The 26,071-nt window shown below is 41.5% G+C and overlaps 2 protein-coding genes across 4 annotated transcripts; one reads left to right on the forward strand and one right to left on the reverse strand.

Annotated features, from left to right (window-relative positions):
- The first annotated feature begins 26 nt into the window (after window positions 1-26).
- On the forward strand, window positions 27-19,812 carry dido1 (death inducer-obliterator 1). 3 transcript variants are annotated; one of them, XM_006784670.3, is made up of 16 exons: window positions 27-147; window positions 1,586-1,680; window positions 2,902-3,988; window positions 4,148-4,574; window positions 5,494-5,862; window positions 8,287-8,503; window positions 11,275-11,836; window positions 11,958-12,117; window positions 12,254-12,370; window positions 12,519-12,680; window positions 12,936-13,098; window positions 13,199-13,712; window positions 13,961-14,108; window positions 14,419-14,508; window positions 14,599-14,794; window positions 15,802-19,812. In XM_006784670.3, exons 3-16 carry the CDS (start codon window positions 3,060-3,062, stop codon window positions 19,233-19,235), a joined length of 7,488 nt encoding a protein of 2,495 aa, XP_006784733.2. In that variant the 5' UTR covers window positions 27-147; window positions 1,586-1,680; window positions 2,902-3,059; the 3' UTR covers window positions 19,236-19,812. The 3 variants fall into 3 exon arrangements, with proteins under 3 accessions (XP_006784733.2, XP_006784731.2, XP_006784732.2); XM_006784668.3 differs by lacking the exons at window positions 27-147; window positions 1,586-1,680 and adding an exon at window positions 2,539-2,649; XM_006784669.3 differs by lacking the exons at window positions 27-147; window positions 1,586-1,680 and adding an exon at window positions 2,539-2,649 and having other exon boundaries at window positions 12,519-12,632.
- Window positions 19,813-20,932: 1,120 nt separating this feature from the next.
- On the reverse strand, window positions 20,933-25,303 carry LOC102781429 (opioid growth factor receptor-like). Its single transcript, XM_087840578.1, has 8 exons — window positions 24,955-25,303; window positions 22,891-22,953; window positions 22,770-22,808; window positions 22,619-22,673; window positions 22,220-22,298; window positions 22,080-22,146; window positions 21,852-22,000; window positions 20,933-21,756 (listed from the first exon to the last, which is right to left on the reverse strand). Exons 1-8 carry the CDS (start codon window positions 25,285-25,287, stop codon window positions 21,306-21,308), a joined length of 1,236 nt encoding a protein of 411 aa, XP_087696704.1. The 5' UTR covers window positions 25,288-25,303; the 3' UTR covers window positions 20,933-21,305.
- Between the last annotated feature and the right edge of the window lie 768 nt (window positions 25,304-26,071).

Here is a 26,071-nt window from a genome sequence, read left to right on the forward strand (position 1 = left end):
CCTGGCCAGTGGGGGCGCTGTTGACACAAAGCGTTTTGTGTAAACCGTCAGCCATCTGCTGCAGTCAGTTAGCTCCAAAGGGAATGGAAAATGGAGGACTGACCCATGAAAGAGCGAGGGGACATTATCCGTATTTATAACGCATGGGTGGGTAAAATACAACAACTTAATTTATTTTAGTTGCGTTATATTTATTTTTGGCGTGTGTTCGTGCTTTTGTGTTTTGTTGCTGCCAAACATGTCTAGGGTGAAGGTATCGGAGGCGAGGACGTTGACCACGATTCGCTTGACGATAGCTTGAGTACAGTTACGGTTTTAAATTAGACTTCAGTTGTTTACATTGGTTAAAATTTGAGTTTGCTACAAAATACTTGTCCCACGTAGTTTGTTTGTACTATATGTTGGCTTTTTAACGGCTACCTAAATGCTAATGATTTTAAGCTGAATTTGCCGCTAGCTTACCCACGCTCGCTGTGGCCAACAGCGCTAGCTAAGCTTACTGGCTACAAGTGCACGTTTTGCAACACGCAGTTTCGCATTGTGAAACAAAACAAAAACGACTAGAATAACCTAATAATATAAATGTAGTTTCAGTGTTATAGAAAGGGTTGCGTACCGTTTCCCACTGCATATTTCCTCGCCGCTTGTGGCACCCCGTTTGTAGTTTACATGAGCTAATGGTAAATAGCCTAGCGGTTGGCGGAATGTTGAATGTTTTGCGGCCGTCACTGGAGATGTAGGAGTGAAGAACGGGTCTGCTCTTATACTATGCTGATTTTCCAATATCGTTTGCTAGCTTGATTGTCTACACATTGGGTTTTTTCTGTTCTGTTTTTAAATAGTATCATGTGACAGTGTGGTATGCCGTATTGCAATGAAGAAATTAGATTATATCATCCTAAGGCCGTGCGCAGTCCACCTTTGAAATGTCGCGCAGCAAGTACTGGACACGAGTATGCCAGTTCCGATGACTGCCGTCAGGCAGCATCTTGATGTAAACCTTTAGCAAATGTGTTAAAGTTGTTTTTTTTAAAGTATATACACAATATTAGATAATATGACATTTTATTTTCGTCATGGCCCCTCCCACCTTCCTCGGTTATAGCGGTCCTCCCATTCACGTGGCGAATTGTCGTGACCACAGACATACCATTGGACAAAATCCCGTTCAATCACACTCGCAGTCCTTGGGTGGATACCCCCCTCCAATCCATCGATGGAGGTGCATTATGCAAGGCTTTATAAAAACGCTAATTTCAGGAAACTCAGGCGTCCATTGCGTAAGAATATTGATGCTAGAAGGCTTTACACAATTGCCAAAGGTTTCTGACTTGGTCTAACTCGTCTGAAAATGGCAAACTTGAACTTGCGTATTTGTAAAGTGATGGGTTGGCCTACTTATGCTTTCAGATTAGATTATTTCATCCATTTGCCCATGCTCTTAAAATGCAGCAGTCACTTTTTAAAAATATAATTTAAAAATCATAATTTGCTATTTTTGTCATCATACCATTGTGCTGCATGTCTGTTTTCTGTGAAGCCTGAAATAAATGTATCCTAACTTGTGCTTCCTTGTGTCTTTCAGGTTCTCTAACCTCATACCAATTCTGATGATTTGGGATTTATAGGAAGCTTTTTTTGTTTGAAGAACTGCTTTGTTAGACATCTGCCGAACTGCAGGTATGGATATTGATTTTCCCTGTCATTATTTCTCCTTAAATTAGAACAGCAGTTCTGGCTTTAGAGAATATAAAGGAAACAGCATCTTAATTCTTGTAACTCAAACTACCAAGAAGAACAGAAAACAAAACTGGAATTTTATCGGACCACCGGGAACTTTGTCTAGGCTTTTGAATAGCTATAGTTAATTATGAGTGTTAAGTCGAAGATTATAAAGTGTTGTCATATTCTTAAAGTCATAATTTATTAACCTTTAGTTAAAGTGTATTTAAAAGTAAAGTATGTGGTTAGCATTTTAAAAAATGGTTATTTCAACCTTGGCAACATTAGAGTTTTAGAGGATGTGCATCACTGCCTTTAAACAGTGGGATGGTTACTGATTCTTATTTATTTTTTGTAGTATTTTGTGGTTTTGCCCTTTAAAAGAGGGCTTGTGATTTTTGTCTGTATTAAATATGGCATAACAGTACTGGAAAGATCGCAAAGCACAGACTCTGTAGAATGATTCTCTTTATCCTGTTTGCCTAAATTATATTAAGATGTTTGTGCTATCGCACCCGTTTCCATGGGTGCTGTACATGGTGCTCTACACCCACAGGGTGCCCTATGCAGGATAGCATTAGTGTCATAACATACCCTCTGAAGAGCTGCACTTAAAAAAAAAAATAATTTTTTTTAGTAATATTATTTGCGAGTGTTAAATACAAAAGAATATAAGAAGTATGTCTAAGAATGATGACGGTATTAAGCATTCTTAGTGCTACCTTAAAGTTGGCACCCCTCAGTAATTTTCATTTTGTAAAGTGAAAAGAGTGACTCATAGTCGGTCTCTTGTTCTTTTCTCTGAACTGTAGACATTAATTTTGAAAATAGTGACTCCATCATCTATGGATGGGAATGTGAGCCCTGAGCTCTCTCTAGCCCCTGAGCCAGAGCAGAGCCGGGACCGCATGGATAGCTGCTCTCAAGGTATCTTGAATGAGCTTTTTTTTTTTTCCCCCTTCACAATGCCTTGTCTTAAAAAGTAAAAGTGGGTACAATTATGGTGTCAGGGTCTTTGCTTTTAAATGTGGTTAGACATACGGTAAGTATGGGTGATATAAGAATTGAGCAGTAATTTTTGTTTTTTTGTTTTTTTTGCCTTACATATGCATGCTTGCAAAACATTCCCCTTTTCTTCCACTGTTATGCTGATTTGATATCAATAATGGTTGTTCACAGGCGTTGGAGAAGGACGTAGTGAGAAGGAGGAACAGTTTCACCTTGAAAGTGAGAATGTGCCAAAACAGTTGGTAGGGGAGCAAGATAAATCTTCAAAGGCCAAGAGCGAGCTAAAGAAGACTTGGGGTTTCCGTCGGTCCACCATTGCAAAGAGAGAGATGCCAGTGGAAGCGGTAACCGACAGCCCTGAAACCCGCTGTCCTGTACGCCGTAGTGGCCGACAGCCTAAACGTACTGACAAACTAGAGGAATTCCTATTGAATGCCAAAAGAGCGTCAAGAAAGAGCGCACCTCCCAGTGTGGAAAGTGGAGATCCTCCTTCACAAACCCCAACTGATGCAGAGACGGCCTCAGAGGCCAGCTTTGATGGTAATGCTGATTCCAAGGCCGTTGAGGAAAAAGCAGAGACTCCCGAGAGAAGGACAAGGAGTGGTGCAAGGAAGCAGACTCAAAAGAAAGGTCGAGGTAGTGGCAGACAGACCCGAGGTGGTGGAGCGACGGTGAAAGATGAGGGAAGCTCTGAGAATGAAGAAGACAGTAAAGATGCTGTCAAGAATACACAGGATGACAGTGAGGAGAAAAAAGAAGAAAAGAGTGATCCCACTTCTGAAGCTGTAGGGAGTGTCAGTACAGCACAGACTCAGCCAGAGGAGGACTCTGAGAAGAAGGAGTTTGCTGAGGAGAAGAATGACGATAAAAATGATGAACTTGAGAAGACTGGCGATGATGAGGCAGACAAGGCTGCAGCAGTGCAGGGAAAACGTGGACCAATACGGACATATGTCAATAAAAAGAAGGCAGCTAATAAGAACATTACACCTGTTAAAGCTGCTGACAACAAGAACAATGCTCTTGTAAAGAAGGAAGCAAAGCCTAAAGCTACCCAGAGTGGTGTAAAAACACGGAAACCCCAGACACAGGAGGAGGAGGAAGAGGGGGAGGAGGAGGAAGAAGAAGAAGATGATGAGGATGAAGATGATGAGGATGAGAATGACTTATCCACATCGTCATCTTCAGTGGAGTCTGATGATGGAGGCTATGACCCCAATGCACTTTACTGCATCTGTCGTCAAAAACATAACAAAAGGTTTGTTTTGGCCTCTCTTTATCCTTTAGTCCATAAACTTATTTTTGTTTCTCTCTACTGTCTCTTAGTTGCCTCTGTAGGAATCATTTCATACACAAGTTAAAAAAAATGTTTTAATTACTATTATTTGAGAATGTCTTGATATTCACTGCTCACCAGGTTTATGATCTGCTGTGACCGCTGTGAAGAGTGGTTTCATGGGGACTGTGTGGGAATCACTGAGGCCCGTGGACGGCTGATGGAGAGAAATGGGGAAGACTACATCTGCCCAAACTGCACTGCTAAGAAAAACCAGGTGGTCAGGCCTGCAACTTCTATTCTTTCTACAAATATGGAAATTGGGAAGCCCAAAACTGATTTTGCTTCGCCGACCAATGCTTCCACTCCTCCTGTTACCTCGTCTACAAGTGCTGTTAAAGGTAATAATGCCGGAGGGGACTCCAGTCCGTCAGCTGTTCGAGCAGCAGCTTCATCTGCACAAACTACTGGTACTGATGAGAAAGCAACAGAGGACCTGGGTATCAAAGGAAGGATAGAGAAGGCTACTAATCCAACGGGAAAAAAGAAGATAAAAATCTTTCAGCCGGTAGGTCTTTGCAGCCGATATGAACGTAAAAAAATTTTTAGCCTCCAAATTATTTTTTGCACATCTTATTATTAAATACTTAACAGTGGGTTTTAAGTGCAGTCCTTAATTTGATGCCATGCTTAATGACTTAATTTCTCATTTGATGCCATATACCAGTTACATTAACTACTACTGCTTTTTGAGTGCATAAATGTTGGTTATTTTTTAAAGGAAAAAATACGTGCTTTTTATTTTTTTGTCATATGTCCTACTACCATGGTGCATGCTGTGATTTTTAAAACAATAAGGCCAGTATATGTAGATGTAATATCTGTGTGCTAAAAGTTCAAGCTTCAGACTGCTGTAAATGCTCTGTGTGTGTTTTTTTATACTGTTGGATCTGTCTGATGTCATAAAGAGGGCATATTCTCAGGGTCCGTTGTGGTTTAGTTGCAGGCCCGCCCTTTTCAGACCTTCCATTTACAAATTCCAGCCAGCTAGAAGGGGGAGGGCTGCACCAAGGGTCAATTTAGGATAAATGTTAATATATAAATCACACAAAGCTGCACTAAATCCTAATAATCCTAATAGAGCTCAGGAATCAAATATATATAGCTGAATTATGTAGCTGAAAATGAGCACAGTAATCATTATTTTCAAGAATGTCAGTTAGGTTGTAATAATTGGTGGCAGGTAGGGCTCTCGGCCCAGTTTTCTGCTGAGAGATGTAGGTGTTTTTCACATGTAAGTTTACAGATAAAAATTGAAAGCATGGCAAAAAGAAGCCTACCTATAGCAGCTTGAAGCTCAAAATTCTTTAAATGCTATTATGATCACAATTAATAAGATGATTCTTAAATTGTTTGAACTGACAATAGTACAGCAAAATGCAGAATATCAGTAGCTGTTAATTTTATTTTGTACTGGCTTGGAGCAGGCAGTACAGCAACCAGCTCAACCAAAGGCAGAGAAGGCCACACCACCTGTTGAGAAGAAGGCAACAGAAGGCACACCAGAGGTCAAAGCCCCACCAGACACAGAACAGAAAGTCGCATCACATGTGGAGGTGAAAACGACCCCAACAGTGGCAGTTCCCGAGGACAAGGCTGAGCGAAAGGCTGATGAGGAGTCTTCCCTCTCGAAATGTATTGGACCTGGCTGTGAAAATGATGCCCAACCCGATTCTGTGTACTGTGGAAACGACTGTATCCTGAGACATGCTGCTGCTGCGATGAAGTCCATCACTGATGTCAAAGAGCCCAAGCAAAAGGATAAGGCCAAGGCCCAGAAAAAGTCCACACTAAAGGTAACTTGGATGGCCTAAAATGATGACGTTTGCCTGGTTTTAAAGCAGGAATGTTAATTCCCTTTACATAATTAAAAAGTTATTAGGTAGTCACCAACACTTGAGTCTGTTGTTTCACAGATGGACCGAACTATCTAAACTGAATCACTCCTTATATTTCATAGTCATTCATTGAGTTTTCATCATGTCTTGACACATTTGAGATTATATCAGCATTGTTTGCTGAAGTTAATATAGACAGATGTAATTACTGTCTTGTTTGGGAAGAAAAATACACCAATTTAATTTCATCATTTGTCTTGGCAATATCAAGTTTCCTTGTTTTTGATTACACTCTGTGCATGTCAGTGTCAGTACACAAGGCATAAATATAATTGAGTGGTCTACTCTTAATTCTAACATTTAAACAAATGGGAACTGCTAAACTCTGATTTCAGCATAATTTGTTGTTTAAGTGCTGGCCTAAATAAGCAAATGCATTGGGTCAGCACACAAACCTAGTCTTAAAAGGCTTTTTCCAGTATGAAACGTGCATTTATTTCATGTGAAGTGGCAGAAACATGCATACTACTGGTCAATCGGGGCATAAAATGGATGTATTTGTAATAGTGTAATTTGCAGAAAATGGATCAACACAGTCAGTTAATCCATTGTCAGATAGGGGGTGCTATCTGATCTTTGAACACTCTTTGAGTTCTCAAAGAGCATAATTCCTCAGCATTCTACTGTGTCATGACACAAAGAAATGTGCTGCATACAGATTAGGGTTTTTAAGACAACCAGCATGTATTAACTTTACAAGCCAATATAAATGACCCATTATAATTTTCAGTTCATAAAGACTACTGATGTTCCCTCACCCTGGTGAATATGGGGTGACTTTATGCAGGAACAATGATGAAGCACTGACAGTCATGGCTGTAGTTTGTATACACTATCACAGGTTACATTTTTAATATATTGGGCAAAATCTCAAAACTTAAAGAGTGCAGACTCGTCTGTCTTATAAATGGTCTATATTCTTGTTTGTGCTCTTTTTTTGTGTATAGATTAAAATTTGTGGTTACATTTGCTATGTGTGCTTTAGCTTAGTATTAATGTACTTTTTTTCTCATTGACAAGGAAAGCAGTCAGTAGTCTCACATATGTTGCTTTTGAAGTGATTGTTTACAAACTTTGTCTTGTGGTGGGAAAAAAACGGGGGGAGAAAGGCCTTCTCCAGGAACTCAAAAGGACTTTCGTTTTAAAGCTTCAGCAACTTGGAGGGGAAGTGAGCAGTGATGCACACTTAAAGTGGCTTAACTCAATCCCTGAGTTTAACAACTCCTTCAGACAATGGGTGTCTTTATAAATGTAGGTCTTGTCATGCTAACGTCTTTTAAAACTGGTCCAGAGGTTTAGGAAAGACCATGGACTCACCTGTATAGCAGATTATGTAATCATTTACTTGGTTTTGTGATGTTTAAATCCATGGTCATAATTTAAACTGGACAGCATATGCAGGAAGGCAACCCGGCAATTTTGGTATGCTAGGCCCAAAGACTAATGTTCCGGATTTAGATAATTTTCAATTTAAAAAAAAAAGAAGTTCAGTACACAGTACAATAATCATAGAAATGTGTCCAGGTTTAGACTTGGATACATGCAAAGCAGTGTAAGAGACCTCCAGCTCCAGCATTGGAGTATACAGAAATGTCATTAATGTGTTTTAAATTATTAACTGCACACCATTTGTATGCTTAAAGAGGAGAGTAGACTGAAAAGGCTATTGATTTTGTTTACCAGTTTTGTTTTGTGTTTTTGGAGAGAAAAAAGTCTGTTCTTAAAACAACACAGTTAAACACGTTTTAAACATCTTCATTTGTTGTTAAAGGAACAGTTCACCACCTCCTCAATAAAAGTGATGTGTGTTTCCTGGCCTGTTGTGCTGTTTTTCTATCTTGATTTTTATGGTATGAGTTGACCAGTTAGAGATTTTGGCCGGGGAAATGCTCTTTATTAGAGTGGAGCGAGATGGTACTTGCCTTATTGTGCTCAGAGTGCCTATAAATGCATTTTTTAAAACTCAGCTTGAGTGTCTTTAACACTACAAAAATAAATAAATCCACAAACCTTGATCTGAGCAGGTTCATTTGGAACTATTTTCTTTCTACTCTATAAACAAATAAAAAGAAACTTGTAGCTAGCAGTCCTTACAGCTCAGCCAAGGAGGGCTGCCATAGGTGTTTAAAAGCTGCACAGATCACAGTGGGTAGGTGGATGTTTTCTTTGCATAGTCATTTGATTCATGAGTATAGGCATTATGAATAAAAATGCACTGCAGGCCTGGATAAAAAGATTTGAATTTGGTTTTGGGCTGAACTGTCACTTTAAATCAATCTGAGTGACTAAAACGTCTGAATGTGTTTCTTCTCGTCTATTCAGGGCACCGGTGCCGGTGGGAAGAAGGTGCAGAAGAAGACCCAGGAGGAGTCGGATAGCGAAGACCACAGTCCTGATCCAGATGATGACGACGAAGATGAGCATGCTGAGGAACACCCACCTCCGCCAGCCACTGCATCCTGGTCCAGCGACCATAATTACATTGCAGTAACACCAGAAAAGACTACACCCATATCACCAACAGTGTTAAACAAAAAGTGTATGTATCTCTTTGAAGGTCTTGACCTGTTGTTGAAACCATACTGTTGCTCTTCCATTATAAATGTGCTCCTGTCATGCTAACATCCTTTAAAACTGGTCTAAACGTTTGGGAAAGAACATGAACTCATCTGTATAGCAGACTACTTTATCATTTACAAGGTTTTGTGATGTTTAATGTAAGGATTTTGTTGTCTAATGAAAACTTGGCAGCTGTGAACAGGTAAGTGTCCCGTGTGATTTTTGGTAAGTATTTCTGATCCAGCAGATAGTTATTTGGAAAGGGGTCCTTCACTCCATTGGTTGCACTCTTTTAAGATTACTTAATTAAGTTGGACAATGTGTTCCTTGGCTCTAGAGGAGCTTTCTGAAGCATGAAACAACTTGCATCGCTCTTATCTTGGCTTTGAATTGGAGCCTTTTAATTTCTTACAGAAAGCCTGTGCTGTAAATCAAAATCATCATTTTGGAAGTTGCAGACATTTACATTGAGGCCGATGTGTTATGGGAAAATAAGTGTTTTTCAGAGCAATGCCTCTGCTGCATTGATTTTAATCCCTTAGTTTCAGGAATGCTTCCCAGGAGTCCCTGGTTTTTTGGAAATGCAGCACTGGTTTGTTGGAGTACCCCTTTTATAGGTTTCCCACATATGTGCCTGCAACCTAAGAGATTATAAAGGCCAGTGTGGTAGAAACAAAAAACAGGGCAGTATCTTAAATTTAGTGATTGATTGATATGAATGGTGTGTGTGTGTGTGTGTGTGTGTGTGTGTGTGTGTGTGTGTGTGTTTTCAAATTACCTGATTGGTTTGACCGTACATGTCTCTTCACTTCCTGGGTTCATCTCCTCAGTTGTTGGTCTCAAATAAGGCCCTTCCCTCCCATCCTCCAGCAGGTAGGTGTCTGAACTGTCCCATGTGATAATGTCAGCCTATGAAGTTGGGTCATATTGAGCTGATTAAAAATCCAACCTTGTGTTTTTTGCCCTTCATTTTATGAGTAACGGGCTATTTTTTTCAAAGTTTTTCATGCATGTTGAATATGATTCATCACTGCTCGTGGGAAACTGGTTTTAAAATAAAAGGTGTTAAACTGATTTTTGGATGCCTCGATTGATTATGTGAGCGTTGTTGGCTTGCCGTAGGATATCCTGACCAGTTAAGCTTAATTAGACATGTGCAACTGTTTAAGTCTACACACACTATGAAGACTTTGAAGCTTGAGAGCCTCTCAGATGGTGAACAGCTGGATATGACAGAACCTCTCACAAAGACTGGAGCACCTGTGGAGATGCAGTGAAGTTCAGGAATGCTACACCTGAAGATGAAATCTGAAGACCTGGGCTGAGCACAAAGGGCTAAAAGAAGTGCCATCTTGATTTTTTTAAACACATTTTTTTGCACCTGATTTTAAATGTAATGAGGGAACAATACGAAATGTGGATAGTTTCATTTTCTGTCTGGCTGCCTCTATAAAAAGCCTGGAGAAATAGTGAGGATTTTACCTGATGGGATAGCAAAGAGTAATTGGGTATAAATGTATTCCTAATGTTCAAGAAGTCCATATAGCCACTGATGGTTCTTCAACGGGGCAAGTTAGAGCTCAGTGATTTGATCATCCATATCCCTTTTGCTGAATGATTATTTTTGGCTTGTTTGACAACTTATGATCTATAGAAAAGAGCTGATTTTAGTTGCTCTGGTTGTATATATTGTATCATTGCACAAAGTCATAGTGTAAACATTTGGTGGCTGTATAGTATGTCAAGTAAGCTCAAAGCTAATGCAGTTCTGCCGCACGTTTGAGATGATGGAAGGACAAACATCCGCACATGACAGTTTGAAAGTGTTTACAAGTAGCAGATCTATTGGCTTACTGGTTGGTTCCCCCCCCCCTCCCCCCCTATCAAATTAGGAAATATTCTATGTGATATTTATTGCGACTGAAGCTTTTGATCAAATGGATTTCTACTATCTCCATAATTTGAAAGAGGAGAAGAATTTGGCTTTGGTGTTTCTGGGGTCAGAGTTCAACTATCAACTTGATGGTGCATATAGGTGATCTTGTCATATTAACAAATTATATTTACAGTGTTATGATTAGACTAAATGACATTTTGATATTTATGCAGCAAATTTTAGAAGCGGTGTGTGACACCTGTGGCACATGGTTATAACCAGTGGATACCTGGTTGTGGTTGCTTGGAGCTGGTAGTTGTAGTTCTTTTTAGATTTAATGCTATTTAGTTCATTCTGCTTGGCTGGAACATGATTTAAAGTACTTGAACCTGCTCATCTTCTATGTGAATATATCAAAATGATTGGAGAATAATACAAATTTTGTCGTTGAGGATCATCACTTCCATATTTCTATAATAGTTGGGAAGAAGGTATCGCCCCCAAACCCCTGTCACCCCTGAAGGACCTGCCCCAACAGCTACTACTGTCACTACTACAAAATAAAAAGGGACTTCATCTGCTCTGTTGTCAACTTTGTTTTTATTTGACAGTGTTCTCTCTCTCCCCTCCCTCCCTCTCCCTCTGCCTCATGACTTTATGTTAAATGTCCTAATATGATTTACATTTTTACTAGTTTTTTGGGGGATTCAGTTTATTTGAAATGCATTTTAAAACTGCTTAACTTTGACTTAGCAATATAGTCTTATTTGTGCAATTGACTGCCTGTAATTTAGCAAAATATGTTGCCACATTGCACATTACAACTGAACATTATCACATATTTTAAAATATTGGATCTTGTTCTTGTTTTCCAGCCCCAACTAAAGAAGAGAAGCACAGTGAGAAGGACCATAAGGAAAAGGAACCAGCCCCAGCTCCTGAGAAATCCTCTTCAGCATCTGCGGCAGCTGGAAAAGGAAACAAGAAGTCCACAGCAACAAAACCAACCAAGGTTTCCCCAAAGGGAAAGAAACCTCCAGTTCAAGCTGCCAGTTCAAAGGGATCCAAGAAGCCTGTAACACCCCCAGCTAAAACTGCAACAAAGTCCAAAAAGGGCGGCCAGCCACCTGTCCACTCCCCATCTCCCTTTCCTTCAGGCCCGATCCACGTCACAGGAGCACTGAGAGTCACCAAGTCTAACTTCACCATTCCCAAGAAGCAACCTCAGCAAAAGGACACTAGTCCCCACAGACAGTCGTCCTCATCCCCTAGAGTCCCATCATCTCCAGTTTCCTCCTCTCCCTCCAGCCACTCTTCATCCTCCAGACCTTCACATTCAGCTGTTTCAGCACCACCTGTTTCCCCTATGCCGCCTCCACCTAACAACCAGATGAGACAGAACATCCGGCGGTCTTTGACAGACATCCTTTATAAAAGGTGAGTGACCTGCAAGTCCCAGTTTGATTTTTTTTTTCCAAATTCTTTCTTCTTTTGGTTCCAAAAACATTACCCGAGGTCTGCAGATTTAAATATACATTCTTTTGTTCATTTCCACCAGGGTGTGCGACAGTGATGATCTGAAAATGACAGAGAGCGAGGTGGGGCGACTGGCATTTGCTATTGAAAAGGAGATGTTTAACCTCTGTCTTAGCACCGACAGCAAATACAAAAACAAATACAGGTCCCTCATGTTCAATCTGAAGGACCCTAAAAACAAAGTGAGTCAACATTAACGTGCATGCTGTTTTCAGTAAAGTACATATCTTGTGTTTATGCAGCTGTGAATGGAAGGACACCAATTATAGCTTGAAAAACGTATTCTCATGTTTGCGCTGTATGGCATGTTTGTCTCAGGGCTTGTTCTACCGAGTGGTGGGAGGTGAGGTCAGTCCCTTTAGACTGGTCAGACTAAGTGCTGAAGAGCTGCTTTCAAAGGAGATATCTGAGTGGAGGAAGCCTGAGGCTCCTGAGGTAAATGGCACTGCCTTTTAATTCAAACATCAGGCATAGGGCAGCTTAAGACTCATAGATTTTCCTGTTAGGATTTGCAGTTTTGCAAAACCTGTCTGCATAAATTTACACCATTGTAAAGTTTTTTTCCCCTTTTTCTTTTCTTTAGCCTCAGTCTCCTAGTGCAAAAGCCCATTCAGGGCAGTCCAAACCAGGCAACAGGCATGATGGTGGCTCCCATAGCACCGATGTGGAGGATGCTCCACCAACATCTGATGCAGATGTATGTATCTCTGCCACCACTTCATCTTCTCGCATGGCTTCTTCTACAGTAAGTGGTGGCGAGCTGCTGCTCTCACCCTCTTTTTTCCATGCATGAGGTTTTTGGCACACAGTGCAAACTATCAAAGAATGTTCACCAGCTTACAAGTTAGCGCCTCCTGTCCTGTCAGTTTCTTTCCTAAGCTTTATCTGCCTCTCACAAAATGCATGGGTGTGTGAACCACTGAGAATTGTAGTTGTTACATGAGTGCCTGCTATTCCAGTTCATCTGAAGTTTGACTGATCTTCTTTGGTATATCCTCAGGATCAGGAGGAATCTGGTTCCACCCCTTCAGCTTCAGCTCAGGCATCTGCTGCTGAGGGGAACAGTGGCAGCAGCATGCCAGACATTTTTAGTAGCATGCTCAAAGACACTACTTCTGAACACAGGGCCCATCTGTTTGACCTCAACTGCAAAATATGTACAGGTAAATAAGAGGCTAAGAAGAAGTGCTATCATTTTTCAGCAGAATTGATTATTATATGGATGAATTATTTCTTTATTTTTTTAATAATCTTGCCTTGTAGGCCAAAAGACAGAAGATGAGCCTGCTGCTAAAAAAGCCAGACTCACCAAGAAGCCTGAAACAAAGCCACCCAGACAAGAGTCATTCTCATCCAGATCAGGGGACGTCTCACCTGTCAGCCAGCCACAGGCCGGCATGGCCACCTACCAAGATCCTTCATTGTACCAACACCCGGCCTCTTCATCCTACCAGTCCATCGTAGAGCCAGCAGTTCCAGAATCACAGCCACAGCTCTATCAGGAGGATGGCACCATGATGGCACCTGCAGCACAGGCCCCTGTACCCGTCACCCCCACTGTCTCCTCTGTCAGTATCACCCGCAGGGACCCTCGCATGGCCAGGCACAGCACCGGGGTGAGCGTCACTTACATGGCCCCAGAAAAGCCTGCCAGCAATGCAGCAGACCCACTCCCAGCTCCTGTTACTGCTCCATTGGAGGTTTTACCTAAGGCGCCACTACCGATGCCCCCTGCGCCGCCACCTTCAGTCGCTGCGCCCAAACCGTCAAAAACAAGGTGCTACATCTCACCAAAGTTCTTAAAAATACCAGAGAGCTCTCTTTTTAATAAGCTTTAGTATTTTGCACAGATAGTTTACGTTTTAGGTAAAAGTATACCAGAGTAAAGTAACAGCAGCTGTATTGCTGGTGATACTGAGGGACTTTGTTGTTGATGAGATGCTTTGAGATACTGTTTTGTGTAGTATGTTATAGTAAGAGATTGCATGTAGCCTGTCTAAAAGGAAGATGCTTTTGTTTTTACAGTGGAGCTGAGCCGCCTCCTGAGGGAGAAACTGCAATATTTCTCCATGGTCAAGAGAAGATTTGGAAAGGATTTATCAACATGCAGTCAGTGGCAAAGTTTGTAACCAAGGCTTACCTGGTCTCGGGATCATTTGAACACCTGAAAGAGGTACATTTTCTAAAGCAAGAATATTTTCGTTATCATTAATGATTCATAGAAATGACATTTATGGTATTAGTTTTCTTTGTAAATGCCTTATGCTTTTTCTTATTTATTTAAACATTTTGGTCTTCAGTTAGAAGAAAGTAGGATGCAGAAAGGCCCTAAAATGAAAAAGGATAGTCCAAGAATAAAAAATATCTGGTTGTAAAGGAGTATAATAGATCCACTTTAATATCAGACCCTGTCATCTTTGAATTTCAAACTGTTTGACATACATACAGGCCAAAAAATAACTGGTTTTGTTGTTGTTGTGCAGGATTTGCCAGACACCATTCATGTTGGAGGTCGGATTTCTCCAACCACAGTTTGGGACTATGTTGGGAAACTAAAAACCTCCCTCTCCAAGGTTTGTTAGTACAAAAACTAACTTGTTAAAAGGCTGTTTTAACTTTAAAGCCTTGCATGAAACTGTGCTGTTTTCTTTTTCAAATCACAGGAGCTGTGCCTGATCCGTTTCCATCCAGCCACAGAGGAGGAAGAGGTGGCATACGTCTCTCTTTTCTCTTACTTTAGCAGCAGAAAACGATTTGGTGTGGTAGCTAACAACAACCGCCGCATCAAAGACCTCTATCTCATCCCCCTGGGCTCAAAGGACCCATTACCCTCCAAACTGTTGCCATTTGACGGGCCAGGTAAGCATGTAAAGAGATAGATGTATACATCTTTGTGGGTATTTGTGTGTAAATTTGTAAATATTATTGTTTTTATGGTAACACTTTCTTTCTATTCCTTGTATGTTTGGAGTATGTTAAATCCATGTTTTTCCTGAGGTTGGAAAAGAGAGTTGGTTTAATTGATGGGTTTGTACTGTAGAGGGTGCTCACGCTCCTTGTTGATACCCTGTAAATATCTCTGCATGTAACAGTTACTGTGTCTCTTCTGTGTATTTGACTTAATAAAGAAAGTTTGCATCGCAGGTTGTCATGTTAGTCTCAGCTTGTTGTTTCTTCAGAGCTGGATCAGTGAAAACAATATCGGATACATGTTACCAGTACACTTCTATGAGCTATGTTTTCAGTCACATTACAAATAGGTTTTGCTCATTCTTTCACATGCTGCACCACTGAAATAAAGTCACTGTTTTCTTAAACAACAGCTGAGAAGTTACGGCAACAGAAAGTCAGCTGTCCATTTGGGAACCTCAGGGCTATATGTTTTTTCTGCATATTTTACAACTATTAGCTGTTGATGATTCTTTTTATATTAAAGGAGTGAAATGAAATGTCAGTATGGAAATCGTTGGCCCTGACTGTAGGGTACTGATGATAACAAAACATCAAAGTTATTATACTCACACAGTTTTATTGGGTGTTGTTTTTTTGTTTTTGCCACTGTCAGTAGATTATCGGGAAATTCATCATCAGCACATATCACAGCTGACAGATATCAGCAAATTTAACAATTAGTCTTCTATGAATTTTGGTTTTATGTCTTATAAAGCCATGTACAGTACATTTTGTTTCTGTTTGAACCATGAAAACATTTCTTTAGCTTTGCACGTTCAGCTTATCTTTTGGTCTTGATTGCTTGTACCTTGATAAAATTATTTTTTTCTTTTCTTTTTTTTCAGTTTTAATGAAAGAATGACAGATAATTTTAAGTGCTTTTCAAGATTGACTTATTTTTTTTTATTTCACAGGTCTTGAACCAGCTCGTCCCAACCTGCTCCTTGGCCTGCTGATCTGCCAGAAGGATAGAAAACGTCCTGGTGCTCCGTTAGAAAGTGAAGAGAAACGGTCCAAGACTCAAACCAAAGATGCAGAGGAAACCGGCCTTCCAAAGCCACCTCCTGCAGTCAAAGCAGAAAAGAACACACGGCAAAGTCTTGAAATCCCCTTCAGCACAACTCCTCCAGGATCACCTCCATCTAGCTCCTCCGAGGCTTCCACCACCTCTGTTCTGTCCCTGTTATCTTCCATCAAGGCTCCATCCACATCTGCTACCACTGACAAGGACTCTGTTTCTTCATCCAACTCTGTTTCTTCATCCGCAGCAGCTGCCACTCCTCTTGAGACCATTCTCAAGACTCTTTTTGGCAAGAAAAAACATGACTCTGAAGCTTCCAACTCACCGTCTGATCAGGGTGGGGAATTTGCTGCCCCAACAGGTACAATGTTAGATCCTATAGTTCAGAAGTTTGCACAGATTTCTAAAGAAAAACCAGTAGAGGAGGATGAAGATGACCGACCTTATGACCCAGAAGAAGAATATGACCCCAGTAGATCCTACAATGTGCCGAAGAAGCCTATGGAGGTGGTAAGCAAACCCGAAGGCACTAAGCAACCTAAGGTGGAAACAAGTGAAGTTGATGATGTTGCATATGACCCAGAGGATGACTCTATTTTCGAAGACGTTAAAACTTTAGTTCCAGGTCAAGCTAAGCCTGCAACTGAGTCTGCAGCCGATCCCCAAAAGATTCTTGAGAGCCTTAAACACATTGGTGATCAAGCATTGCAGAAACAAGGAGAACAGCAAATGTCCTCTACAAGCAATCCTATTGCCTCAGTGACAGTTGCAAGCACACTCTTAACTCAACCTGCAAAATCTCTTTTGGCCAATTGTCAGTTGCTACAGCTTGGCAAAAAGGTTGAGGAGCTTGTGAAATCTTCATCCGTTGCTCCTTTAATCAATCAGAGGAGAGATCCCAGACAAAGCAGGGATCCTCGCCAGTCTACAGGCAGCAGAAAACTGTCTGATGAACCTGAGGACAAAGAGGAGACGCCTGCTCCAGCGACCGATCCTGTTCCTCCAGCCTCGCAGCCTGAGGTGCAAGAGCTGCAGTCGCCTAAAACAGGCGAACCTGCAGACTCGTCACAAGATTCAGACCCCTCACTGCATCAAGAGGAAGTGAAAAGTGAGGCGCTAGTTTTCATGGAATCGGACAAGGCAGAGGTTTCAATTCCTTTATTAGGCGAAAAGGTGGACCCTGATATGGAAGTCAGCTACACAGATGAGAAAGAAGAGAAAAAAGAGGAAAGCGAGCCAGTTAAGTCTGAAACAAAGATGGACAAGTTCAGTATGTGGCCAAATGCAGCCAGTATTTTAAAAGCCGAGGATTCAGAGTATGAGGAGAATAGCCAAGAGACATCTACAGCAAGCTATTACAGTGAGCCTGCAAAAACATCCACAATAACTTTGACAATCCCAGTACTCACTCAGAGCACAGCAGCAGCTGACACTCAGTCACATCACATGCTGCATCACATGACAGGGTCAGACTTTGACAGTGAGTACAAACCTCCAGCTGACATTCCTCCACAATCCAACTTCTCCCTTCCCCGTTCCATGCAGGGCCAAAATCTAATAATGAGGCCGCCTCCAGTGCCTGTGCTACCACCCATGCAGGCCATGCAAGGTCCTCCAATGTCAGCCCCCCCTCCTATTCAGGGACCCCCTCCTCCAATCCATGTTCCTCCCCCTGTGCACAGTCATGCCCCAATGCAAGGTGACAGCAGTCAGCAGTATGGCCCACCACCATCTTCATACCCTCCCTATCAAAACCAGTGGTCAAGCACGCAGCCACCACCTCAACAGCCACCACCTGGCCCACCACCTCAGAATATCATGCCACCCAGAGGCCCACCACCACCACCATTCCCTCCAGTAGCCCAGAGGGGCCCACCTCCTCAGATATTTGATCCCTCCATTCCCCCTCAGCACATTGGACAACCAGGTCCCCCTCCAGGACTTCCCCTTCACCCCACCTTCGATGGACAGAACAGCTTAGCTCCGCCCAGATTCACTAGTCCTCCCCCACCACCTTTTAATTTCCCTGGAAACAGAGGTCCTCCTCTGCCTTTCACCGCTCCACCACCTGGTCACTTTGATAACAGGCTTCCTCCTCCAAATCTCTTTCCAGGGCATAGGGGTCCCCCACCACCTCAGTATGGTGACCATGGGGCTCAACCAACAATAGTAGACCAGGCTCGAGGATCTGCAGAACAGTATAACAAAGATGCTGTTAATAATCCCAATCAGGGCCCTCCACCAGGTCCAAACTACCGGGGGCCTCCACATAACCAGTATGAGGACAGACGAGGTCAGCCTCCCAGTGGGGAGCACTTCAATCCACAAATCCAGTATGGGGGCTCCAGACCTCCATCTTCACCACCACACCGAGGATTTTTTGATGAGCACAGAGGTCCTCCATCTCAGGAAACCAGACCTCCACCTTTTGCAGGCTCTGACCGGTACCGCTTTGACAGGTACTCTGATGAGGCTAGACCTGTTCGCCACAGCGGGCCATTGCTGCCAACTCCTCCGGAGGCTCCACTAGGTCCGCCAGACCTACACCGGGACGATCACTGGCGCCGCCATTCCCCTGAAATGAGGAGGAGGAGCAGCACCACCCGTGAGGACTCAGAGCCTCGCAGTGGAGATCGCTTCAGCCGCTTTGAAGGACATAGAGAACTCATTCATGGTTCCTCACAGGCCCCTGATGAGAGGCCGAGGGATCTGTCTGAGGACCGCCGGAGAGAGAAAGAGAGAGATGTCCCTCATGCTGGCAGGCCCTCATGGGACAAGGGGCAGGGAAAGAGGTGGAGCCGAGAAAGAGAGTGGGACAGAGGCAGAGAAAGGGACCGGGATCATGAGCGTAGCCGAGAAAGAGACCGCAGCAGAGGGAGGGAGGGTGAGAGGCACAGGGATGCAGAGGGAGAACGACACAGGGATCAAGATTCAGACAAAAGGCGAGACCGAGATAGGGACAGGGAAAGAGACAGAGACAGAGTTAGGGAATCTGACAGGAAAGACTTGGACCGAGATAGGGGAAGAAACCGTGACAGAGAGCGAGAACGAGAGCGTGAGAGAGACAGGAAGCGGGACCGATCCAGAAGCAGAGAGAGAGACCGTGACAGGGATCGTGGGAAAGATCGGGGTAGAGATAGGGACAGAGACAGAGATCGAGATAGGGACAGAGAGAGGGAGAGAGAAAAGGAGAGGGACCGTGACAGAGGCAGAGATCGTCGGGAAAGAAGCAGAAGCCGAGATAAGAAAGAAGAGAAAAAGGACAGTAAACACGATTCGTCCAAGGACAGTGATAAAACCACAGAAAATAGCAAGAACGTTTCCTAGTCTCTGTTTTATGGACATTATGGTTCCAAGACTTTTACATCTTTAATCACTGTAAAAACAGAAGAGCAGTATTTCGTCAGATTTCCACGGTTGTGTTCCTACCAGACAAAAACATTTAAATATGTTTGTATTCTCTTTGTCACCTAAAGGTTTCTAAGTTTGTTTTATTACATTTGAAAAGCAAAAAACTGAATGCAAGCTAAACTGCTTGTGGTACAAGACGTATTAATGTAGGCTGCACAGTCCTATTACATGTACCTTTTTTTTGTCAAAGCATTTTTCTTTTTAGAAAACGATAATGTAACTGATTCACACCATTTGCAATATGTAAATATGAATGTATTTGTGTATATAAGGATGTTTTTAATCATACTTTTCTAAGTAGAGAAAATAAAAGCCATATATCTGAGATGGATAATGTGAAGGCTAAAGATACACTGAGACATAAATGTGTTTATATGTTCAACAGATTTGAAATAAAATGACATCAGCCTTACAGTATACACGACAAAAATGGTTGTTTATGAACTGTCACTTTATTTTGTTTCAGCTCTACTAATAAACCTGTTTGATGGCATTTGTTTTGGATGTAAACAGTTTTTCTTTCAAATATAAATGAAACGATTATTCATCTTAAAAGTGGTGTGGGGTTTTTGTGTTCACACTGCTGTTTTAGCTACACATACTGATTATTAGCTTATTGAGTCAGATGATAAAGTGAGCAGTTTGAGTTGTTAAAGATCAGAAATCACCAAAGCTTTTCTTTTTCAGTAATAATCCACATATTAATCTCGCTAATTAACTTTCAATTTAGCTCATTTTTTCAGTCAGTATAGAACCACCATATAATATTTTGGTCATGGCCTGTACTAATATGAATATATATATAATTGTGAAGAAATTCAAGCTTCAGCAACACTGAATACATTACAGAACCTCTTTAATGTTTGACCCATGCTGCAGTAGAAAAACCATACATCCACATCTCCTGATGAGGCGCCAACTAGGCCGTCCAATAGAAAACTTTTACACCACCATAAGCCAGACAGATCCACCTGTGGGGGTGGTGTGTTATTCCACCCAGCGTCAAGCAATTTAAAACACTTACACTAAAGATTACAAGAAAAAAAAATTCCTTCAAAATTTTTTTTTTTTTTACATCTGCAAGGAAAATAAAAAGCAATGAAAAAATAACAATATGAGGTGATGAAGGACAAAAACCTCAAGTACCTGAATGGTTTTAAAACCATAAGGAGGAAAAGCAGGCTTAGTATATCAGCAAACCTCTTCAAGGCCATTTCAAATTGTAACCTGCATAAACAATATAACATTATCCAACCTTTATGCAACCAAAGAAGGTGTTTATCACCTGTAAGACAGAGAATGAATTTATATGATACAATATCCATGTAACGTGATATATATTAATGAAACCGACAGTTTCCTTAAAAAACACATAACTGAAGACAGAAATTTAGCTGAGAGAAAAAAACAACCAGTAATGTTGCCTGGCATTTCAGTAAAAACATCACATTTCATCCTTTTTTATTACAGACAGAGGTGCTTGAATCTAACCACAGATGGGTTGATGTCAGTTGTCTCAGGAAAAGGAAGGATTGTGGCTTTTATAGTTTAAAAGTTTATTTCCAGGGGGGCGTGAACAATTTTGTAGTTATGTATAAGTAGCGTTTCATAAATTTTGTCCGCATGGTATAGTGGTTTAGACTTTCACCTAACATTCAACATCAATCTTCAATACCAGAAGGAGACGCATATCCCTCTGAGGTTGTGTGAGGAAGGAGAGCAGCATAAAAATCACTGTTAAGATTCAGAGTCTCCTTCTGTGCTTGGGCATTCCTGACCTCAACGTTTTGGATTTTCCTTTGGAACCACACAAACCCATCGGTTTATAGTTCAAATATGCAAAGCTGATGAATAGTGAAGTAAACAAACATTTCCATAAAGAATCAAGCCTTTTGACTAACTACACTGTTGAACTAAATCACTGGATCACACTCCATACACGGTGTAATTTATCAGTATTATTCATAAGCTTTTCATTGTCATCAATCAATCTTCATTATGGCTGAAAGTTTCTTCATCCTCATGAGACTCATCCTCTGCTTTGTTACACGACACATCTGCAGACAGGTTTTCCTCTTCTTGTGCTTCACTGTCAGAAGTCACAGTGTCCCCCTGCGACTCCAGAGAGTCAGCGTCCTCTTCCTTTGCTGCCTTGGGCTCCTTTGACCACAATTCTTGGATTTTCTTTGGGCACCACACAAACTCATCTTTAAGCTCATAGTTCGAATATGCATACTTGATGAGACGTCTGCGCTTTGTCTTATCAAGTACAGCAAACATAAAGTAGCTGAGGACGCTGTCCCTGATGTTTGGAAGTTGTCCGTTGACCAGAGTCTCCTCCAGGAAGAAGCGGACCAGAGGGGCTTGGTAGTGACGGTAACCCAGGTTTCCCAGACACTTCAGGACACGAGTGATGCGCAGGCTGTTGTGTGTGTGACTGTCAGACAGTGATCAGTCCCAAAATTACATCATTTACAGCTTTTTGTCACTTTTACTGCACACAGATTTTTTTTAATTCAGAGGTAGTTTTACCTGTTAAGATTGTCAAATCTTTCTTCCCAGTGCTCTGCTCTCCTGACTTCTCCAGTTTCTTCATCACACAACACGATACCATAAAAGTCCAACATGAGCTCGTACGACTTCAGCAGGTTTTTCTTTGCAAGGCTGTGATTACAAAAATCCTGAAGGAAACATCGAACCTCTATCAGTGTATAAGACATGTTTTAATTTTAAATAACTTGGTAACTTTCACAAGTTTACCCTAATTTCTTCCTTTGTCAGTGTACTGGCCTCATAGTTCACTCCTGGTTCTTGCAGTGGGAACAACCTTTGAGAGGAAATGTTGTTACAAACTGGAACTGAACTTTTTACATCATATTTGTGACTATAGAGTAACTTACCACTGAATATAGGTTTGCACGTGCTCAAGTCTTCCATAGTCTCCATACCATTCTTCATGGAACTCAGTTATGCTGACACCTGGTAACAAATACAAGTCACAGCAAATAAATCTGTTTGTAAATGAAGCTGCACAGATTAAGATTTATCCAGTGATCACTGAGGTGGCTCAAACTGATATCTCTGTACTATAAAATATCTTTTTCTGACTCCATGTCCTTGTGTGAAATGGTATTCTTCTTCAGGTCTCTGAAGTTATTCCAATGTCATGAAGATATTTTGAATACTTGGAAAAGATGAGATGAATAACAAAACAGATCTACTAAACTCTTTTTCTCGAATGAAAACACATTTATGTTATGTTCAGTTTAAGGACATTTGGGTGCTGGTAAAAGGCCTACCGTCTGGCACCGATTGTTTCTTTCCAAGGTAGAAATTCAGGTTAGGCTTGTCGTCCTACTCAAGAGAAAAGAATTTGACCTGACAGTTCACTTTTAAAAAAAAATTAAAAACAAAGCAAGTAAGTGTAACAATAAATGTGTATGTACATACATTTGTGTTCTTCTTCCTGTGCTGTGTCTTGATTTGGCTCTGCAGGGACACATAAAAGAACAACATGTGCTTGGCTTGTGCTTAAACATGAGAGTGTGTGTTTACAGTGTGTGAGACTTACAGGGTAGTCATGTCTGTAGTTCTGCATGTCTCTCGCAGCACGTTCAAATCTGCTGAACTTGTACTGGAACACAGAAGATAAATGGAATTCAGGGGTAACACTGCACAGCTAAAGGAGACATTCAGTAACCCAAAACCATCCTTGAAGTCACAGATGGATGATGAACCCAAAGTCTCCGGGGCACAGGCCGGTAAAAAGGTCCCCAACAATCACACAGATGTAAGAGTCACGAAAAGAAAAACATCAGGCAAGCGTTTTTTTGCAGTTTGCATTAAATAGTGGCGTCTTAGGTCTGTATCATGTAGCAGTAATTTTGCATTTCTTTTGCAGAGAAACCTGACCATTGTGGTTCTTTTGAGCTTCTTTCTACTTTTTTCTGTCCCTCTGGGACATTTCAAATCTCTTTGTAAATGTCTTTATGTAACTCTGTTATATTTCATATTTAAGTTTCTTTGTGATTATTCATCAAAATGACCTTTCAACAAGAACTGTCAACTATTACTTAAACAAAGTTGTTGGTCCTGTGGCCACCTAACATCTTGGGCCCATGGGCCTTTGCCAACTAGGGCTCTTTGATTAAGTCTTGCATGCCTGCAGCTTAATAGAAAAGGATTTGTGGGCACACCTGCAGAAATAATAAATCATCTATGACAGAAACTGTCACAGGCCCTCGGCTTACAGGCTCCCTGCCTTCATCTGAGGCCCTCTTCACTCCCACAGGTTCGTGTTTACCATCACTAGAACCCCTCTGTGCACCGTTAGATGAAGTAGCGGGTGGAGGTATATTTGCATTGCTTGTTTCAGGTTCATTATCATCTTCCTTTCGCCCGGTAGGTCTTAACCATCTAGATGAAAACAGATTGTCTGCAGACAGTTTTTCCTCTTCACTGTCAGAAATCACAGTGTCCTCCTGTGACTCCAGAGAGTCAGCGGCCTCCTCCTTTGCTGCCTTGGGTTGCATTGACCACAATTTTTGGATTTTCTTTGGGCACCACACAAACTCATCTTTAAGCTCATAGTTCGAATATGCATACTTGATGAGACGTCTGCGCCTTTTCTTATCAAGTACAGCAAACATAAAGTAGCTGAGGACGCTGTCCCTGATGTTTGGAAGTTGTCCGTTGACCAGAGTCTCCTCCAGGAAGAAGCGGACCAGAGGGGCTTGGTAGTGACGGTAACCCAGGTTTCCCAGACACTTCAGGACGCGAGTGATGCGCAGGCTGTTGTGTATGTGACTGTCAGACAGTGATCAGTCCCAAAATTACATCATTTATAGCAGGGGTCTCAAAATTGTGGTTATATTGATGTGAAGAAATATAATGCATTTTGGCCCTTGAAGTTACTTTATCATCAGGGAGGATTTGTTTGTTGTTGAGTGCACTGTAAAAAATAAGTTCTTTAAAAAGCAAAAAATTATTTAATATGAGCAGCGAGCACAAACATGTTGAGGGATTGGCTTTGTTCAGTGAGAGATTTAGTTGTAAAGAAAACCATATTCACTAGCAGTCAAAAACTAATGTGTACACTCACGTCTGCGTTTTTATTTTATTTTATTTTAAAATACAAACAAAATCACAGCAGAAGTGCAGCCACGTGTCTGGCCAGAAAAAGAGGACGAATTTGTTTGTTTTTTTGTACTACTTGAACACTAAAGTGGCCCTCCAATTAGATGACAGTGCCAGCAGTTGCACACCACTCATTTAAGTTGGAGCCCCCTGATTTACAGCTTTTTGTCACTTTTATTGCACAGATTTGTTTTGTTTTTAATTCAGGGGTAGGCTTATCAGTCCAAAAGTGATTTGTATTTTGTTGTGGTTTTAATCTGTTTCTGAACATTTTAAAATCTCTCTCTAAATGTCTTTTCGACTCATTTTGTCATCTCTGTGATGTTCTGCGGAAAAACCTTACACCCACAAATGTGAGCTATCACCTCAATAAAGTTCTCTGGAGGAGCCATCTAACACCTTGGGCCTGTGGCAGGTGGCTCCTTTTATGCCTGCAGTAAATGATTTGTGAGCAGACGTGGAAAATCAAAGCACTTGTGACAGGCACTGGCTTACTTACATAGTTTGTTGTCTGTCTGATCCTGCTGGGTGGGCTCTCCTCATACGGGTCGGTCTCCCAGGTTGAATCATAGTCGCAGTAGAATTCATCCGTAGTGTGAACTCGATACTCTCTGCTGTCAAACTCTTCTTCTTCTGGCCCTGGCAGCTTCCTCCCGGACTCCCGGTCTTCGTCAGCCTCATGTTGACCCTCACTGACATCCCCCTCTGCGTCTTCAGATAAACTTCTAAATGAATCTTCGTTTTCTGTGCTTGTTTTAGACTCATTTCTGTCTACTTTCCTGTCCAAAGTTGAGTACGGTGAAGCAGAGCTCTTGTTTCTAAACAACGCCATTATGTTTATATCTCCAAGTCGCCTGTTATGCATTCAAGAGCCAGTCTGTTTCACTTTCACTTTTCCCGTCCAAAGACAACTTTGCAGACAGAATACAGATATCATGCTCCCTTATAATTATCTAAAAGGAGCACAGAAAAGAACATGCTAACGTTCTTTCTTCTTCTTCTTCTTATGCTTATATAGGCAGGATATACATGATTAATATTATAGCGTAACTATTATGTATTTGTTTGCAGATCAAAGGGAGACTAGTGTTTAGCACCGCCCACTGATGCAGGTCAGGGGCGTTTCCAGGATTTGTAAAATAAGGTGACACAGGGGTGAACAGAGCAGGGTGGCCACTGGCAGTGTTGGGGAGTAACGGAATACATGTACCACCGTTACGTATTTAAAATACAAAATATGAGTAACTGTATTCTGTTACAGTTACCGTTTAAAAAGGTGGTATTCAGAATATAGTTACTTTGTTGAAATGAATGGATCACACGGGGGTCTTTTCCTGTTTCATATGTTAGGCTGTCCCCTCTCTCTTGTTGGTACTTCCACACAGGTGGAAACCCAAACAAAACACGCATTAAGAGCCTCTAATGCCCGTGTCTCAATCTAGCGGCCCATGTCACCCCTACTTGCGGCCGCATAATGACGTGAAGAAATATTTTTAAAAAATGATTCTTCAAAAAATTATTTAATATGAAAGCAAAAGTCAAAGTGTTACAGGCATTGCCCTAAAGAATGTAGCCTCACGGGCAGTGTAGCCCAGTTGTAAGTACGCTGTTAAGAC

Source organism: Neolamprologus brichardi, chromosome 5 (genome assembly GCF_056152115.1).
Source record: "Neolamprologus brichardi isolate AB-2024 chromosome 5, ASM5615211v1, whole genome shotgun sequence".
Classification (NCBI taxonomy): Eukaryota; Metazoa; Chordata; class Actinopteri; order Cichliformes; family Cichlidae; genus Neolamprologus; species Neolamprologus brichardi.